The 16,130-nt window shown below is 72.8% G+C and overlaps 2 protein-coding genes across 4 annotated transcripts; both read right to left on the minus strand.

The window, feature by feature from the left end:
* Nucleotides 1-42: 42 nt before the first annotated feature.
* On the minus strand, nt 43-4,994 carry Erfe (erythroferrone). Its single transcript, XM_048344329.1, has 8 exons — nt 4,818-4,994; nt 3,620-3,772; nt 2,898-3,000; nt 2,024-2,247; nt 1,662-1,767; nt 1,490-1,580; nt 827-905; nt 43-175 (listed from the first exon to the last, which is right to left on the minus strand). The coding sequence occupies exons 1-8, from the start codon at nt 4,980-4,982 to the stop codon at nt 77-79; spliced, it is 1,020 nt and encodes a 339-aa protein (XP_048200286.1). The 5' UTR covers nt 4,983-4,994; the 3' UTR covers nt 43-76.
* A 3,110-nt stretch (nt 4,995-8,104) lies between these two features.
* Nucleotides 8,105-15,973, minus strand: Klhl30 (kelch like family member 30). 3 transcript variants are annotated; one of them, XM_048344135.1, is made up of 8 exons: nt 15,900-15,973; nt 13,693-14,547; nt 13,288-13,423; nt 12,207-12,468; nt 11,815-11,970; nt 10,742-10,930; nt 9,884-10,029; nt 8,105-9,178 (listed from the first exon to the last, which is right to left on the minus strand). In XM_048344135.1, the coding sequence occupies exons 2-8, from the start codon at nt 14,464-14,466 to the stop codon at nt 8,370-8,372; spliced, it is 2,472 nt and encodes an 823-aa protein (XP_048200092.1). In that variant the 5' UTR covers nt 14,467-14,547; nt 15,900-15,973; the 3' UTR covers nt 8,105-8,369. The 3 variants fall into 3 exon arrangements, with proteins under 3 accessions (XP_048200092.1, XP_048200093.1, XP_048200094.1); XM_048344136.1 differs by lacking the exon at nt 15,900-15,973 and adding an exon at nt 15,532-15,552; XM_048344137.1 differs by having other exon boundaries at nt 8,883-9,178; nt 12,382-12,468.
* Between the last annotated feature and the right edge of the window lie 157 nt (nt 15,974-16,130).

The following is a 16,130-nucleotide window of genomic DNA, read 5'->3' on the forward strand; positions in this document are numbered from 1 at the left end:
GGCAGGCTTCCTCCTGCCGCCCCCCCACGCTCCGTAGGCATCTGGGTCCCGCCCCATCCGCCTGCTGGGCAGCTGCTCACGCGCCCAGGAGGACGGCGCTGAACGAGGAGCCGCCGCGCGCCGTGAGGGAGGAGCCGCTGGCGTTGTCCAGGAAGACAGACACGTACTGCCCCGTCTGCAGGGGGGGGGGGGGGGCGCCGTCAGCACCGGCCGGCCCACCGCAGCCCGCCCCCCCACCCCCGCCCGCTCTGCCCCACGCGGGAGAGGCCTGGGCCGGGGTCAGGCAAGGGCCTGGGCGGCCGGACACAAGCAGGGCCTCGGTGCTGGCCGTCCTCCTCCTGCAGCGCTTTGTTTGCTTTGGCGTGGGGGGGGCTGTGAGCGAGCCTCAGTTTCCCTGCTGCAGGGCGGGTCTCAGGCCTGCCCGGAGTCAGAGCCGTGAGGGACACTCGGGCCGAGTGTGGGCTGCGAGGCAGCACTGCCACGGGCCTGCTGTCGGGACGCAGGGCTGGGGCGCCCACCTCAGCTGACCCCCGCACCCCTGCGCAGCCTCCGTTACACGGACAACCCTACCACTGCCAAATCCTCAGAGCGCGGGAGTGCCTGTCGCTTACGCCTCAGGCCGCCACGGCTGCGGGGTCTCCCCTCAGCCCCATGGGCCCCCACAGTATGGGCCTCTCAGGAAGCCTGCAATGTGGAGGCCGGCGCCTGGGGCCTGGGGCTGCGGCCCGCTCTGTCTGGGCGGCAGCACGGCCGCGCCTGGAGTCTCACGGCTGCGCCCAGGGGCCCCGAGCCCGCGCCATCAGCCCCCTGGCCCAGCCCCACGCACCTGCAGGTACAGGACGCCGTGGACAGACACGGTGAAGAGCTCGCTGCTGCCGTCCAGGCCCACCATGGTCTCCAGGGAGCTGCAGTCACGACAGAAGGGGTCAGCGGGCGCCGGGAGCCCCCCAGCGTCACCACTACTCTCAAAAGCCTGTGGGGACCCACGCTGTGTCCTGCAAGGCGCCTGGCCCTGGCCACCGTGAGGTGCCAGGTCGTGTGGGGACTGGGTCCCCGGAGGGTGAACGACGCGGGGCCCAAGGCGCCTGTCAGCGCCAGGAAAGCGAGGCCGCCGTGAGCCCGGGCTCGGGTGGGCAGCGGGAGGCCGGCAGCAGATGGGAAGCGCCTCGGGGTGCCCGTGCACCCGCGCTTCTCCCAGCGGGACACAGGCCCGGGACCCGCGCGGCCTCCCCGGCCGGGGCAGGGAGCAGGGGAGGCGGCGGGTATGCAGGCGGGGGACCGGCGGGGGCTCCGGGAGGCCCCAGGGCGCCTGCGTGGGGTCCCCAGAGGAGCGCCCCGGGGTCAGGGGGCCCGGGAGGGAGGAGGCAGGAGGGCCTGCACAAGAGGGCAGTGTGGCCGGGCGCGGCGTCGGGGGGCAGCCTCCGCCGGGGCTTCCCGGGCCGGGGAGCGCGCCTCCCTCCCTCGGGGGCGGGCCGCGGGGGGCACTCACGGGTGGCGCTGGCACTGGGACTGGATGCAGACGAGCAAGCGCAGCCGGTCCCGGGGGCGCGGCGGGCCCCGCCTGGGCTCCGCCGCCAGGGCTGTGGGAAGGCGGGTCAGGGTCACTGAGGCTGCGCGGAGGGGCGGTGAGGCGGGCGGGCCCCCCACGCCCCGGGCCTCACCCACGTGCAGTGTGGCGGAGAGCAGGTACAAGCCGGCCGCTGGCGCCGTGTACTGGCCGCTGGTCAGGTTCAGGCCCAGGCCCCGGCAGAAGGCGCCCTCGGCGGGCTGAGGGGCACAGGGAAGGTCACCGGGGGCCTGGTCCCACCGGGAGACCACGCCCACCGGGAGACCACGCCCACCCGGAAAGACCACGCCCCGTGGCCCCGGCAGACCCTCTGGCCCCGCCCCTCCGGGAAGACCACGCCCCTCCGTCCCCGCCCCACCAGGAGACCACGCCCCGCGGGCCCCTGGCAGGCCCTCCGGCCCCGCCCCTCCGGCCCCGCCCCTCCGGCCCCGCCCCTCCGGCCCCGCCCCGACTCACCAGGTGGTAGGCGCCCAGCTCCCGCAGCGTGCGCCGCTCCACGGGCGCGTCCTGGCGCAGGCGGCAGTGGAACGCGGCCTCCACGCGGGGCGCCCGCGGGCCCGGGGCCAGGAGCGCGGCCAGCAGGGGCCCCGCACCCGCGCCGTCCCGCCCCGCGTGGGCCCGGGCGGGGGCCGGGCTCCCGGAGGCGGGCTGGGGGGTGCCCCGCGGGCAGAGCTCGGCGCCTGGCACAGAGCAGCAGTGGGCACGCGAGGTCGCCCCCCCACCCCACCCCCGGGGCCCACAGGACCCCGCACCCACGACCTCGGTACTCAAAGGTTGCGGTCCCTCCTCGGCGAGGGCGGCCGGGGAGGTGGATGCCCGGGGCACCTGCCATCCCAGCTGCCCCGCACGCGGCGGTGTGAAGCCCGCCTCGCGGGGACCTCTCACTCCCAAGCGGGGTGAACCCTGAGCAAAACCGCTAAGGGGCCGCGAGCGCCCCAGCTGCAGCCCCAGCGCGCACTCACAACGAGCACACAGGAGAAGACCAGCCCCCCCCCCCCACCAGGGACGCCCCTGAGTGACGGACGGGAGGGCAGTGGCCCTCGGTGGCGCTCCACGAACGCGGTCTAGTCCAGGTCATGTGGGCTGTGCGGCCACAGTGGGGGGGGGGACCCATGGCCCCCCACGGGGCACGGGGGTCAGCCTTGGGCACTCACAGGGCCAGCAAGTGACAGTCCCCGTTCCTCCTCCTCTCCCCGGGAGGCCCCCCACCCCCACCCACAGCGGGGGCTGGCCAGTGGCCGTCCTGGGTGCTTGCTGAGCACCGAGGTCCGCCCCACCGCCCTGCCCACCCCCTCAGGAGCCCACGTCGGAGGGCGGCACCCTCCCTTACCTTTCAGCAGCAGGCAGAACTCCTTCAGCAGCACGTCGGGTGCCATGGTGGAGCCGGGAGGTCCTCGTGGCCCTGGGGGGCCGGGGGGCCCTGGCAGGCCAAGCTAGAGGACAAAAAAATGGCTTTGAAGACAGCCCAGGGGGCCGGAGGGCATGGACGGCCACTCCTCTGGGTCCGGCTGCCGGGGACAGGCAGGGCCTCCGCCCTCCGTGAGGGGGCCCCTCAGGTCTCTCTGCCGCCCCGAGGCACACCAAGCCTGGCATTGGGGGAGTTGGGCTCCTTGGGGTGCTCACACTAGGCTGGGCAAACCCAGCAGAGAAGGGAAGCAGTGCGCGCGCGCGCGCGCGCGCGCACACACACACACACACACACACACACACAGCATCCCTGAGTGTGTGGGACCCGGCGCAGGCCAGGCTGGGCCTCCGGACAGAGCCAGCACCCAGGATGGGAGCTCAGCTGGGATCCGCCCGCAGCCCCTGGTGGACGGCACGTGCTTCCTTTCTGGAGGCAGCCATCAGACCCAGCGCCCGGCTGCCCACGCCCCATCCCTTCAGCCCACCTGCGGGCTCCTCCTCCGCGCACTGGCATTCTGGGGTGTGGGGAGGATGGCCGAGGCAGGGCCCCCGCCCAGGCCCCGGGCCGCCCGGGCTCCCCTGCTCTGCGCGCGGAGATGGCTCCACGCGGGCGATAAGGAGCCAAGGGCAGAGGGCGGCGCTCACCTCCAGCCTCCGGGCCTTGCCCCGGCTCCTCCGCGGGCCGTTGGCGCCCTTGTCGCTCTGCCTGACAAACAGCATCCAGGCGTCCCGGGGGTCGACACCGTGCGCTGGCTCCGGAGCGGCCTCCTGGAACACAGCAGCCCCCATCATGTCCCCCTGCCGGTACCCCTGGGACGTGCTTCACCGGAGGGGGCCCTGGAGGGGCTGTCCCTCCCCCCTGCCACACCGGGGCCTGGCCTCCGAGCTCCCAGGACCGGCAGGCCCGGGGCCTGGGGAGGAGGATGGAGGCTGTGGCCCGGGCCGGCGCGGGGCTCCTCCGGTCCTTCCCCGAGATGAGCTGGTTTGCCGGTCCTGCCCTGACAGTGACCGCAGAGCTCTGGTTGTGGGGAACTCTGACTCCTGGCACACACCCCCAGCACAAGTTTCAGGGGGGCAGCCCCGCCAGGGCCATGCGGGGCCCGGGGCCCGGTGGGATGGAGGCCAGGCGAGCTGGGGAGGTGCCGGGACTCCAGGCCTCTGCATGGACGCCCGTCCTCCTCAGCCTCCTGGGACACCGGCCTGAGCCAGACGTTTCCAGAAATGCCCGCTCGTGGGCCTCCACGCAGGCTTCTCAGAGGAGTGAGGGGGGTGGGAACGCTGTCCCGGGGCGGCCTGTGCGGGGCAGGGCGGCCGGCGGGGGTGGAGGAAGCAGCCCTCGGGGGCTGGGATGCGGGCCGGCTCTAGTGGCCACGCCCCAGGACCTCGGGGCTACCGTGGCTGCTCGGGAGCCCCGGGGCCTGGGGGGCCACTTCGGTCACCCACCGGGGCCCACGGCCCAAGCCCCACCCCGGGCCCAGCCCCTGCCTGCCCGAGACCGCGTGCTGCCGTCCGGCGGACTCGCTCGGCCGCAGGGAAGCCGCTGGGCACGGCAGGCAGGGGTGGGAGGCTGCGATCTGGGGGTCCCTGGACGGGGTCCCCCCGGACGGCTGCCTTTCCAACTCCTCCTTCACGCCTGCGTCCTCTGCGCCGGACCCCGGTCCTCGCCTCGGCCGGGCTGCGGGGGACCCGGCCCCTGCGCCCCTGCGGTGACCCGGTGACCCGGCCCCGCCCGGCCCTGCGCCCCTGCGGTGACCCTCCGCTCCCCATCCCCCCCACCCCCGCCCCGCCGCCGGCCGCCAGCCCTCGGGGACCCGCGGCGCCGGGCCGGGCGGCCGCGTCTTACCCGCGGGCTCTCGGCGTCGGCGTCGGGGCGGGCGGGCGGCTCCCGGCGCGCGCGGCTCCGGGCGGGCGAGTGGGGCTCCGGGGAGCCGAGGCCCGCGGCGGCGGCCAGCAGAGCCGCGCAGGCCAGCAGCAGCCGCGCTCCGGCGGGACGGCGGGCCGGGGCCATGCGGGCGGCGGCTTCCGGGGCCACCGGGGCTGAGGCCTCGCCGCCCTGGCTCCGCGCCTTAGAGCGCGCTTGAATCCCCCGCGCGCCCGCCCGCCCGCCCGCCCGCCCGCGCCCCCTCCCGGCGGCCGCGCGCCGCGCACGTGGGGGAGGCGGCGGGGCCCGGCGAGGGCGCCCCCTCCCGCGCACGTGGAGAAGGGGGGTACCCGGCGAGGGCGCCCCCTCCCGGCGCACGTGGAGAAGGGGGGGGACCCGGCGAGGGCGCCCCCTCCCGGCGCACGTGGAGAAGGGGGGACCCGGCGAGGGCGCCCCCTCCCGGCGCACGTGGAGAAGGGGGGCGAGGGCGCGCGCCCCGCACCTCCCCGCCCAGCCCTCCTGGTGCCCTGCGCGCGGACCCCGGGCCCCGTCTCCACGCCCCGCGCCTTTCGCCGGCCCGCCGCACCCCTGCCCTCCGCTGCCCCGCGCGTCCTCCGCCAGGCCCCGGCCCTCACGGTCCCCCTTGGGCCCCGCGCGGCCACTTGGAGATCGCCGCCTCCGCCCCTGCTGCCCGAGGCCGGCGGGCGCGTCCCGGTTCTTCCCCACAAGCTGCACCTCCGGGGCCCCAGCGCTCCCGGCCTCCCCGGGGCCTGGGCTGGGCCGACTGGCGGCCACGGTGCCCCGCGGGGCAGGCGGGCGGATGAGGCTGCCCTGTGCCCTCGGCCCGCCACACCGTCCTCCCCCGTCACCCCCCCCCCCACGGTAAATCCCCAGGGCAGGGCAGCAGGCCTGACCAGGGAGAAGGGGCCTCCAATCCCCCCCCACCTCCCTCTCCTCTCTCTCTCTCTCTCTCTCCCCCCCCTTACTCCCTTCCCCTCTCTCTCCCTCTCCTTCCCCCTCTCCCTCTTTCTCCCTCCCTCCCTTTCCCTTTCTTCTCCAAATCCCCTCCCCTCTCCTCTCCTGTTCGGGCTGGTACTGGGGCTTGAACTCTGGGCCTGGGCACTGTCTCTGAGCTTTGCTGCCCAAAGTTAGTGCTTCACCACTTGAGCCACAGCTCTGTTTTCAGCTTTTTATTTTATTTGGTGAATTGGAGATTCATAGCTCACAGACTTTGCTGCCTGGGCTGCCTTTGAACCATGATCCTCAGATCTCAGCCTCCCGAGTGGCTGAAATTGCAGGCGTGAGCGGCAGTGCCCGGCTCCAGGGGGCTTCTCTCCGGTGAGCCAGGCCCGCCCCGCCAGCTGGGCCAGCTGGGACGTGTGCCCCATGCCAGTGCCCCTTCCTGGAGGTCGCAGGGTGGTAGGGGTCTGTGGGAGTGCTCAAACTGAGAATGTTCAGCCCCAGCTTGTCACCCCGAGACTGTAAGTCCCTGAGACTTCCTTCTGGCAAGGTAGGACCGCAAACCGCATGCTCAAGCACCAGCCTGCGGCTTAGAACAACCTAGAACAGCGAGACCACTATGGGGATGAAAGCAAGGTCGATTCCGCCGGGAATCACAGGTCTGTGGCGATGGACCTGAAGATGCTGACGGGCGCAACAGGATAGCCACACTTCGCTTCAGGAAGGGAGGGCTCGGCTGTGGCCTCCCCCCCCCCCCCGGCTCCGTTGGCTGAGGAGCTCGGCAGGTGTCCCCTTATCCAGGGAAACGGGGGCACCGGCAGCGAGTGCGGGGGGCTCTCCGTGACCCCGCAGGGCTGGGGAGCCGCTCCCGGCCCAGGATGCAGTTCTTCACCAGCACCCCTCACTTCTGGAACACCTGAGCACGCACGCAGCGCTCGGCTTCCCAGCCTCGGCCCAGCAGCCCGGGGAGGTGGCTGGCTGGCCTGGGGACCCACAGCCCCCGGGCGGCGGAAGGGCCCTCGTGCCCGCCGGGCGGCCACGTCTCGCAGCTGTGGGCTTCCCGTCGGGGCACGCCTGCTCTGTTGTGTGAAGGCTGAGTTCCCCGTGAGTTTGTTGATGGAGAGAAACATGTCCCCGGCTTCTGTGAGGAGTGGGCTCCCGTGGCCTGGGCTCTGGGCTCCCGTGGCCTGGGCTCTGGGCCCCGTGCCTGGGCTCCCGTGGCCTGGCTCTGGGCCCCCGTGGCCTGGGCTCCCGTGGCCTGGGCTCTGGGCTCCCGTGGCCTGGGCTCTGGGCCCCCGTGCCTGGGCTCCCGTGGCCTGGGCTCTGGGCCCCCGTGGCCTGGGCTCCCGTGGCCTGGGCTCTGGGCCCCCGTGGCCTGGGCCCCCATGGCCTGGGCTCTGGGCTCCCGTGGCCTGGGCTCTGGGCTCCCATGGCCTGGGCTCTGGGCCCCCGTGGCCTGGGCTCCTGTGGCCGGGCTCTGGGCCCCCGTGGCCTGGGCTCTGGGCTCCCGTGGCCTGGGCTCTGGGCCCCCATGGCCTGGGCTCTGGGCCCCCGTGGCCTGGGCTCTGGGCCCCCGTGGCCTGGGCTCCTGTGGCCCGGGCTCTGGGCCCCCGTGGCCTGGGATCTGGGCTCCCGTGGCCTGGGCTCTGGGCCCCCGTGGCCTGGGCTCTGTCCAAAGGCCCGGATGCGATCAGTCGCGGTGCTGGCATGGCCTCTGGCGGAAGACTCAGCCCAGCTGGAGCCTCGCAGCGGCTTTGTCGCAGGAGGGCAGGGCATCTCCAGGAAGCCCACAGAGCGCCAGGGGACGGGCAGGAGCGGGGGTCTCTGGAGACTCACGACTTCCAGGCAGGATGAAGCAGGGCCGCCCCACGTGCCTTCACGACAGAGGAGGCGGTCACACCGGCTCCAAACAGGACTTCCTTCTCCTTGTAGCCCCAGAATACTGTGTGTGCGTGTGTGTGCGTGTGTATGTGTGCATGTGTGTGCGTGTGTGTGCGTGTGTATGTGTGCGTGTGTGTGCGCGTGTGTGTGCACGTGTGTGCGCGTGTGTGCGTGTGTATGTGCGCGCATGTGTGCGTGCATGCTGGGGCCTGGGGTTTGAATTCGAGGCCTGGTTGCTGTCCCTTCGCTTTTTTTCCTCAAGGTTGGCGCTCTCCCGCCTGAGCCACAGCTCCACGTCAGCCTTTTGGTGGTTCATTGGAGAGAAGCGTGTCATGGGCTTTCCCCCCCTGGGCTGGCTCTGAACCATGGTCTTCTGAGCTCAGCCTCCCGAGTAGCTAGGACGGCAGGCGTGAGCCCCGGGGGGGGGGGGGTGCGGGCAGCAACCCCGCGGCTCTTGTCATGGTCCCCTTTGTGAGGACTGGAGGAGAATCACAGGCTGGCTGGGTCTCAACGGTTACTGAAGCACAGCGAGGGGCCGCGGCCTTCCCGCGGGGTTGGGGGTCGTGCGGGGAGGTGGGTTGGGAGTTAGGCTTTTAGGGGGTCTGAGCAAGGAGGCGGGTTATTTATTTCAGTATGGGGGGGCACAGGTTCAGGCAGAAAACAGGGTCTCGAGCTATCCTGTGGTCACAACCGTTAACACGAGGCACCGTCTGTGTACACGGTGACGGTGGGCGCCCTCGCTTCCCGGCGCCCCAGCCCCGGGGGGCCCCTGAGGGGGTGCACAGCCCCGCTTCCCTCCCCGCCCTGAGGCTGGGGTGCTGGGGACCCCCCCCCGCGGGTCCTGCCCTCGGCTTGGGACGGCCTCACCGCGCCCGAGGCGAACATCGCCGGGGCGGGCAGCTGTGCTGCGCAGACGAGGGCGGGCCGGGCGCCACGCGCTCCTTCCTGCACCCCAAAACCGCGGGCAGCCCCGAGTGCCCCCAATTCACCGTGGCTGGCAGGCGAAGCTGGCAGACAGCCAGCGCCTGTCACCCTCCTCCCGGGAACCTGCCGGGAGCAAGGCCCCGAACCCGCAGCCCATCTGGGTCTGGGTGCAGAAGAGAGGGCGGGAGAGGGCCGATTCCCCGGAGCCTTGCTCCTGGTCCGGTGCCTTCCCGGCAGGGCGTCTCCGTGGCGCCCCCTGGTGGCGGCGGGGGGCACCGAGGGTGAGGCGGGGGGGGGGGGGAAGGTGGGGGGGCCGGCACCCCGTCTCAGCGCTCCCAGGAGGATGGGAAGCGCCGCGTCCACGTGGAGAGGTCCAGGAAGATGGCGGCGGCCCCGTGGTAGAGCCAGAGGCGGGGCAGGGCGCCGTGGCGCGCCCAGGCGTCGCGCACCGTGTCGTAGGCCTCCATCTCCACGCGGTAGACGACGCCCATGTCCTGCCAGCGGCCGCCCGTCACGTACAGCGCGTCCCCCAGCGCCACCAGGCCCCCGTTCTCGTGCAGGCTGTGCTGGGACTGCACCTGCCGGAGGCCGGGTGGGCGTCTGAGCGGAGCCCGGGGCGTGGGGGGGAGGGGGCCGGGGGAGGGGCTGAGCCGTGGGGAGTGGGCCAGCCACTCGGCCCCTGGGGAGCCCCCCCCCCGCTTCCCGAGGCTCCCTTCAGCAGGGCCCCACCCAGACCTCCCGGAGCCCCCTGGACGGCCCTCGGAGGGGACGTGGGGACAGGTGTGGCTCCGCCCCAGCAGACACCCAGGGCGAGGGCCGAGCCCCCACCAGACCTCTCGACCAGGCCCCGCGCCCGGCTGAGCCCGGGGTGCGTGCGGAGGCCACGTAGCGATGGCATCGCGGGGGGAGCCGGGGTGGTGGGGAATGAACGGTGTGCGTGGCCTCCCGTCCCCACGCCCAGCGAGGGCGAAGCGCGGCCCCGCGCTGCGGGAACCCCCAGCCCAGCCCGTGGCGGGGGCCTGGGACCCCCGGGTCACCGGTCACCCACCTCCCCTCCGTCAGTAGAGCCTTGGAGCCCAGGGGCAGCGGGGGGGGGGGGGAGGGCACCGGCCCCGCGGCCCCCAGGCAAGCGGAGGCTGCAGGAAGGACGGCGGCCTTTCCCCGAAGGTGAGCGGATCAGGCACAGACCCACGGGAGGAGAAAGCCCCCGTCCCTGCCCCCCCCCGGGCTGGAGGGGGGAGGGAGAGGCGGGTCTCTGGGGGCCGGGGGAGCCAGGTACCCACCTTTTGCCATAGGTTGGCCCCGGGGTCGTAGACGTACATCTTCTTGGTGTTGTCCCCGATGAGGTAGAGCGCCCCCTTCAGGGAGGCACAGCGGGGGGAGGACAGGTACTTGGGCAGGAAGGGCGAGGTGATCACGTTCCACACATCTGTGGGGCACAGGTGCCTTCACCAAGGAGGCCCAGGGCGTCCCCGGGGGGGGGGGGGCTGGGCGTCTGGGGCCGCGCGCTCCGGCCCACACCTGGCTCTCACTGAGCCCTGCCTGGCAGGAGGGGTTTCGGGGCTCAGGGGTTTCATCCTCGGGAGGGACGGCGGCCTGGGAACTTTCCCATCCCGACGCACTGCAGACGCCCCGGGCTCCGCTGCCTGGGCTCTGCCTCCACCCCGCCCGACCTTGGTCTCCTGCAGGGCTGCTGCCCTGGCAGCTCCCGCTCCGTGTCACCCAGAGTGGAGCCTGCGGCTCAGACCATTCGCCGCCCCTCACTGGGAGGCGACTCCCCGGTTTCCTGGCCCTGGCCTCTCCCAGCCGCTGGACGAGGCCCTTGTAGGAGGCGCCAGGCCGGCTGCTCCCGGCCGCGCAGCCCTGCCCGCCCGCCTCTCCCTCTCTTGAAACAGTATTGGGTCTTGAACTCAGGCCTAGGCGCTGTCCCTGAGCTGGACCCTGGCACTCTTATTTCTTGAGCCACAGCTCCACTTCCGTTTTTTGTTTTGTTTTGTTTTTGGTGGTTAATCAGAGGAAGCGCCGCTGAGCTCCTCTGAGGCTGGCTCTAACTTCAGTCCTCAGGTCTTTCGGGGGGGCCTGTGGCTCCCCCGTTGGGCACAGGCCCCGGGTGGGGTAGGGGCAGCTCCCAGCCTGCCCACCTGTCACGGGGTTGTAGCACTGCAGGGCCAGGGCGTTGTACTTGCAGGCACTGGAACCCACCAGGTAGAGCCGGCCCTGGCAGCTGGCCGCCGAGAAGTTGCTCACATACTTGAGGGCGGGGCTGAGCACGGTCCAGCTGTCTGTGTAGGGGTCGTAGCTCTCCATCTCCACCACGTCCAGGGTGGTACCTGGGGGAGTGGGCGGGTAGGGAGTCCTAGCTGCATCAGGGCAGCCAGGAGGGTGTGGCCTCAAGAGGAAGTAAAGTTGGGGCTGTGGAAGGCCATGTTGCCAAGAGGTGGGGGGACCGGGCACTTGGAACCGGGGGGTCTGCCTGGAGTCCTGTGCACGGCCTGAGGAGCCTTTTTCTGCTGAAGGCCATTTGGATATTCATAATATTTATGGGCCATACAAGGTTATCAGTACGTGCAGACACCACTGAGGAGTGTCCACGCTGCCTGTCGAGGACCCGGTGGTCCTGAGGGTCTTCTCCGGCCCGCTGGCTGGACGGCCCCTGAGCCGTGGGCGTCCCCAGTCCTCGTGGCGTCAGGAGAGGGCTGGAGTGGGCAGGCACGCCCGCTCTCCTGGGGCCTGACATCAGCCCCTGGGGGTCCCCGGGGGCCCTGGGGTGCCGGGGTTCGGGGACGGTGTGTGCGATCTCATCTGGGCCCCAGAACTCGGCGGCCACGGAGCGCACAGGGGTCAGCCAGGGCAGGCAGCACGCGAGACGCGGCCGGAAGGCCCCCCAGAGCGCCCCACCCCAGGGCACACCCTGCTGGCTCTGGGCTAAGGCCCAAGGCTAACTTCCAGGGAAGGCCTGGTCCTCCCAGCCAGGGGCTTGAAGCTTCTGGAGGCCACATCCTGTCCTGATCGCTCTGTCCCAAGGCCTCGGGAGGGAGCACCGGAGCTGGCTACCTAGCCTGCCCTCCCCGTGGAATCTAAGACCCCGTAGGGGGCCCTAGTGTGGGGCTCACTGGCCCCCCCCCCAGGGCAGCCCCGGGGGGGGATGAAGGGACAGACCCGTGCTGCAGGAACGAGAGGCCCCTAGGACCGAGCAGCGGGGAGCCGGCCTCACCCCCGATGACGTAGATCTCGCCGTTGAGCGCGGTGCTGGCGTGGTTGGTGCGGGCCTTCGGCATGGGGGCCACGGGCTTCCACGCTGCCTCCTTCAGCAGGAAGCACCAGGCCTGCGTGGTCGACCAGGTGTCCGTCTTGGTGCCCCGTGAGCCACCTGCCAGGGCGACACTGTGGGTGGCGGTCTAGCCAGGGGACCCCTGCCCCCCCCCCCCAAGAGACAAGCGCTTCCACTCCATCCGGGGAAACTTCCTCCCACAACCAAATCCGACAGGGACCCTTAACTCCTCAATATGGAGGGGCAGAGGGAGCCCCCCTTCCCCCTTCTCCCTGGGAGGCGGGGCCGCGGGGCCCCGCAGAGCCGGCCTGGGCCTTCAGATCCCGGGCGCCCACCGGTCCATGCTGGGTCGACGCCTCCCGGACCTCATGCAGGGAGGGAGGTCCGGGGTCTTGGCTGGCTGGTCGGGGGTCCCGCGGAGTGGGGAGCATCGGTGTCGGGGGGCTCCGCTGGGGGGCACTGGCTGGCCAGGCGTCCTGGCGGCAGCCCCCCGGCCGCCGGCCGACCCACCTGTGACGTAGACGTCGTTGTTGAGCGCCGCCAGCGAGAAGCCCCACTTGTGGTAGTCGGGGAAGTCGGGGAGCGCCATCCACCTCCCTGCAGGGGGAAGGGGCGGGTCAGGGGGGCTCGCCAGTGGGCGGGGCGGGGGAGGGGCCGCCCGGGGGAGGGCATGGCCTGGGGGAGGGGCCCGGGCCGCCCTGGGGCTCCGCTGGGCCCCGCCTTCCTCAGATGCAGACTGGACAGAGGACGGCTCCCGGCTGGGCAGGCCGCCCTGGCCCGGGGCAGACGGTTCAGCCGGGACCAGGCCCCCTCGGTCACAACGGGTGGGGGCTGAAGGGGGTGGCCTGCGGCCATGCTGGGCCAAGGGGGAGCTGCCTTCCTGCTGCTCCCAGGGTAAACCGAGGCGAGGGATAGGCACACACGTGGGAAGATGGCCACGTGGGAGGCGTGGGAAGTCCCGGCACGTCCAGCCGTTTCTGACCCTTTTCAGGACGTGTGGAATGGCAGGCCTCCCGGTGAGCAGAGCCTGACTCGGCTCTGTGTCACCCGTGACCTTCCCCTGACGTCAGCCCTGACCTAGATGGCCACCTCGCCTGCCTCGTGCCGCTAGGTGCCCCGGGACACCACCAGCCCCACGGTCCTTTCCCCAGTGGGGGGGGGGGGATGAGACAGAAGGCCCCTGGGGGTGCCCTGGAGCAGGCCTGCCCCTCCCCCGTCCAGACACCCGAAGGGGAGCAGCAGCTCACATCCCGGCCCAGGCCCAGCGAGTCAGGGCCTCCCCAGCCCTCGGTCTCCCACCAAGCCCCGTGAAGACCACCCCAGGGCAGGGGCTGGGGCGGGTCCCCCGTGGCTCCGCCCACCGGCAGGCGTGGCTCCCCGCGGGCCCGGCGTCCAGGGCGGTGCGTGGATACTCACTGGTCTTGGTGTTGTAGAAGGCAAAGTTCCCGAGGGGGGCGGCGGGCTCTCCGCCGCCCTCATCCTCCTCCTCCAGCGCCTGCCCGCCCACCACCACCAGCACCTCCTGCAGCTCCTGCGGCAGGCCAGGCGGCACCTGCGGGCGGGGCCCAGGTCAGAGCGGCCGTGGGGGAGCGGCCAGTGCCCGCACGGGGGCGGGGAAGGCCTGCACACGCACACGCATGCACACGCACACGCGCACACAGGCACACACGCCCCATCCCCACGCCCCGCGGACACCGCGTGGGCCGCTGGCCTCTGCCCCCCGCGGCCGCCTCCACCTGGCCACCCCCGAGCCTCTCGTTTCGCAGGACCTGCCCCCCTCCCTCTCCCCCCCCCCCCCAGCCCCTGCCCCGAGTCGCTCACCGCGCTCCGGCCCCGAGCCAGGGCCTCCCGGCACGCCTCCGAGCCCCGGATGAGGGGCTCCGTGGCCAGCAGCCGCCGCACGCAGGGCCCGGGCACCGCGTCGGGGGGCAGCAGGCGGAGCAGCCCGGGCAGGTGGGCGGCGCGGGCGCGGGGGTCGTGGCGCGCCCAGCGCAGCAGCGCCGCCAGCCGGCTCTGCCCCGGCCGCGCCTGCAGCAGCTCGCCCGCCAGGCAGGCGGCCAGCCGCTCGGGGGGGAGCCGCAGGAACTCGTCCCCCCGCGCCACCGCCTCGAAGTTCTCCCGCAGGAAGGCCCGGGCCTTGGCGGCCACGCCCGGCAGCCCCTGCCGCTCCCCGAACTCGCAGAGGCCCAGGCAGTTGGCGGCGTCGAGCTGCTGCTGCAGGTAGCGGCCGCACACCTTCTGCACGGCGGGGAAGTGCAGCCGCGACGCCCCGCGCGCCAGGCCCTCCGCCGTGCCCCGCGTCACCCTCAGCCGGCCCGTGTACGCGAAGTCCACCAGCTGCTCCACCACGTCGGGATCCACGTCCCGCAGCTCCACGCGCGCCGACAGGCTCTCGGCGAAGTCGCCCGCGAACATGGCGTGGAAGTAGGGGCTGCTCAGGGCCAGCAGGCCGCGGTGGCAGCGCAGCTCCCGGCCGCCCACCAGCAGCGTGACGTCCGCCAGCTTGGGCAGGGCCCGCAGCCGCCGCAGCCCGTCCAGCATGTCCTGGGCGTGGGAGGGCAGCCGGAAGTCCAGGTCGTCCATGCTCTGCACCATGGTGCGATGGGGAACGGGCGGGGGGGGGGGGTGCGGGGTCACTGTCTGTCCTCAGCCCGCGCCTGGAGCCTCTCGGAGCGCCTGGGGGGGGGGGGGGGGGGGAGGACGGCGGCGTCAGTCCCCGGGGGCCTGTCCTCTGAGCGGCCCGCCTCGCCCATTCCCACCAGCGGTGCTGGCCACGTGGAACGTCGCCTTAACCCCGGCCCGGGCCCTGCTCCGTTGTTCGGGGAGGAAACTGAGGCTCAGAGGAGGCAGAGCCGCCGCCACGGCCAGGTAGGCGGGCAGAACAGGGCCAGCCGGGGGGCCCCCCGTGGGCGGCTCCTCCGCAGGGCCGAGCGACGCGGCTCAGGCCCGGAGCACAGGGCGCGCGGGGCCCCGGCGGGCGGGAGGCCGCCCCGGTGCCGGACCAGCATCGCCAGGCAGCCCAGGGGGACGTTTCCACTGGTGTCTCTGCCTGCCGAGGTGACCTTGCTGGGTGACCTTGAGCAAGCCACGCAGGCCCCTCTCTGAGGAGGGGGCTGAGGGCCAAGGGGCCTCCGTCACCCTGCTTCCCTGGAAGCCCCTTGCACATAAATCGTGCTCCCCGCCTACCAGGCCTCTCCCCCCGGCACTGACCGCCAAGTCCTGTGACCGCCCCGCTGGGTAAATGCTGTCATTAATACGTGCTTCGGGGTATTTCCCCCAAAGACGCCCTCTACGAAGGCGGGGCCCCCAGGGGGCGCCCCACCGCGCAGGCAGAGGCCGCAGCCCCTGGCAATGGGTGGAATGCCAAGGACTGAGTGGTGTCAAATGGCTCAGTCCCGGCTGAGGCCTGCGGGTAGGGATGGGGGGAGGGTGGGGGGGGGTGGCGCGGAAGCCCGGCTCCCTGGGACTTGCCTGCTCCCAGAGCCAGGAAATGCCCCGGGGCTGACTTAGGCCTCCCGGGAGCGGCCTGGGCGCTCGCCCACCCAGGACAGGGTCGGAGGCCGTCCACCTGTCCATCTGTCTGCCCTAGGGGCTGGTAGATTATCCAGGGCCCTGTAGGCCGGGGGGGGCCTTGCTCCCCGCCACCGCCACAGACCCCACCTTCCACCGTCGTCTTTGCGGTCCTCCGGCCTGGCGGCTGCCAGTGGAAAGAGCCCAGCACTCCCTGAGGCCTCTCCGCCGCTCCCTGCTCCCCGCTGCCCGTGGTCCCAGTGCGGGGAGGAGGCTGCAGGGGTCTCGGCGCCCCTCCCTGGGCTGCCTCGGAGGTGGGGGTGGCCGGGAAGGCCAGCGAGGAGCCTCAGCCCAGCCGGGTGTGATCCTGCGTGCGCGCGCCCCCAGCCCCGCCCGAGGCTCGGCCCCGACAGGCGGCTTTGTGCCAGGTATTCAGCCCTGCGGCTCCTCCGGGCTGTGCCCTCTACCAAGGCCACCTGCCTTGTCACCCGCCCTACCCAGAGGCCCCCGGGCCCTACCTCTGCGTGGACTCGGGGCCTCGCGCTGAGATCAGAGCCCTGAGGACGGAAGTCAGCTGCGGTGAAGAGCGTGGCGGCCGTGCACTCTGCGCTGGGCCGGGCTGGGCCGGGCTGGGCCGCCCCGGCAGCCACGTGGGGGCCGGGGGTATTTTTAGCCTTTGTCTGCGCGGGAGGGAGGGCACCGAGGGAGGAGCCGGGTGGCGGCTCCGGGCCGACTGTCAGCTGTGGACG

Source organism: Perognathus longimembris, chromosome 4 (assembly GCF_023159225.1).
Source record: "Perognathus longimembris pacificus isolate PPM17 chromosome 4, ASM2315922v1, whole genome shotgun sequence".
Lineage (NCBI taxonomy): Eukaryota > Metazoa > Chordata > Mammalia > Rodentia > Heteromyidae > Perognathus > Perognathus longimembris.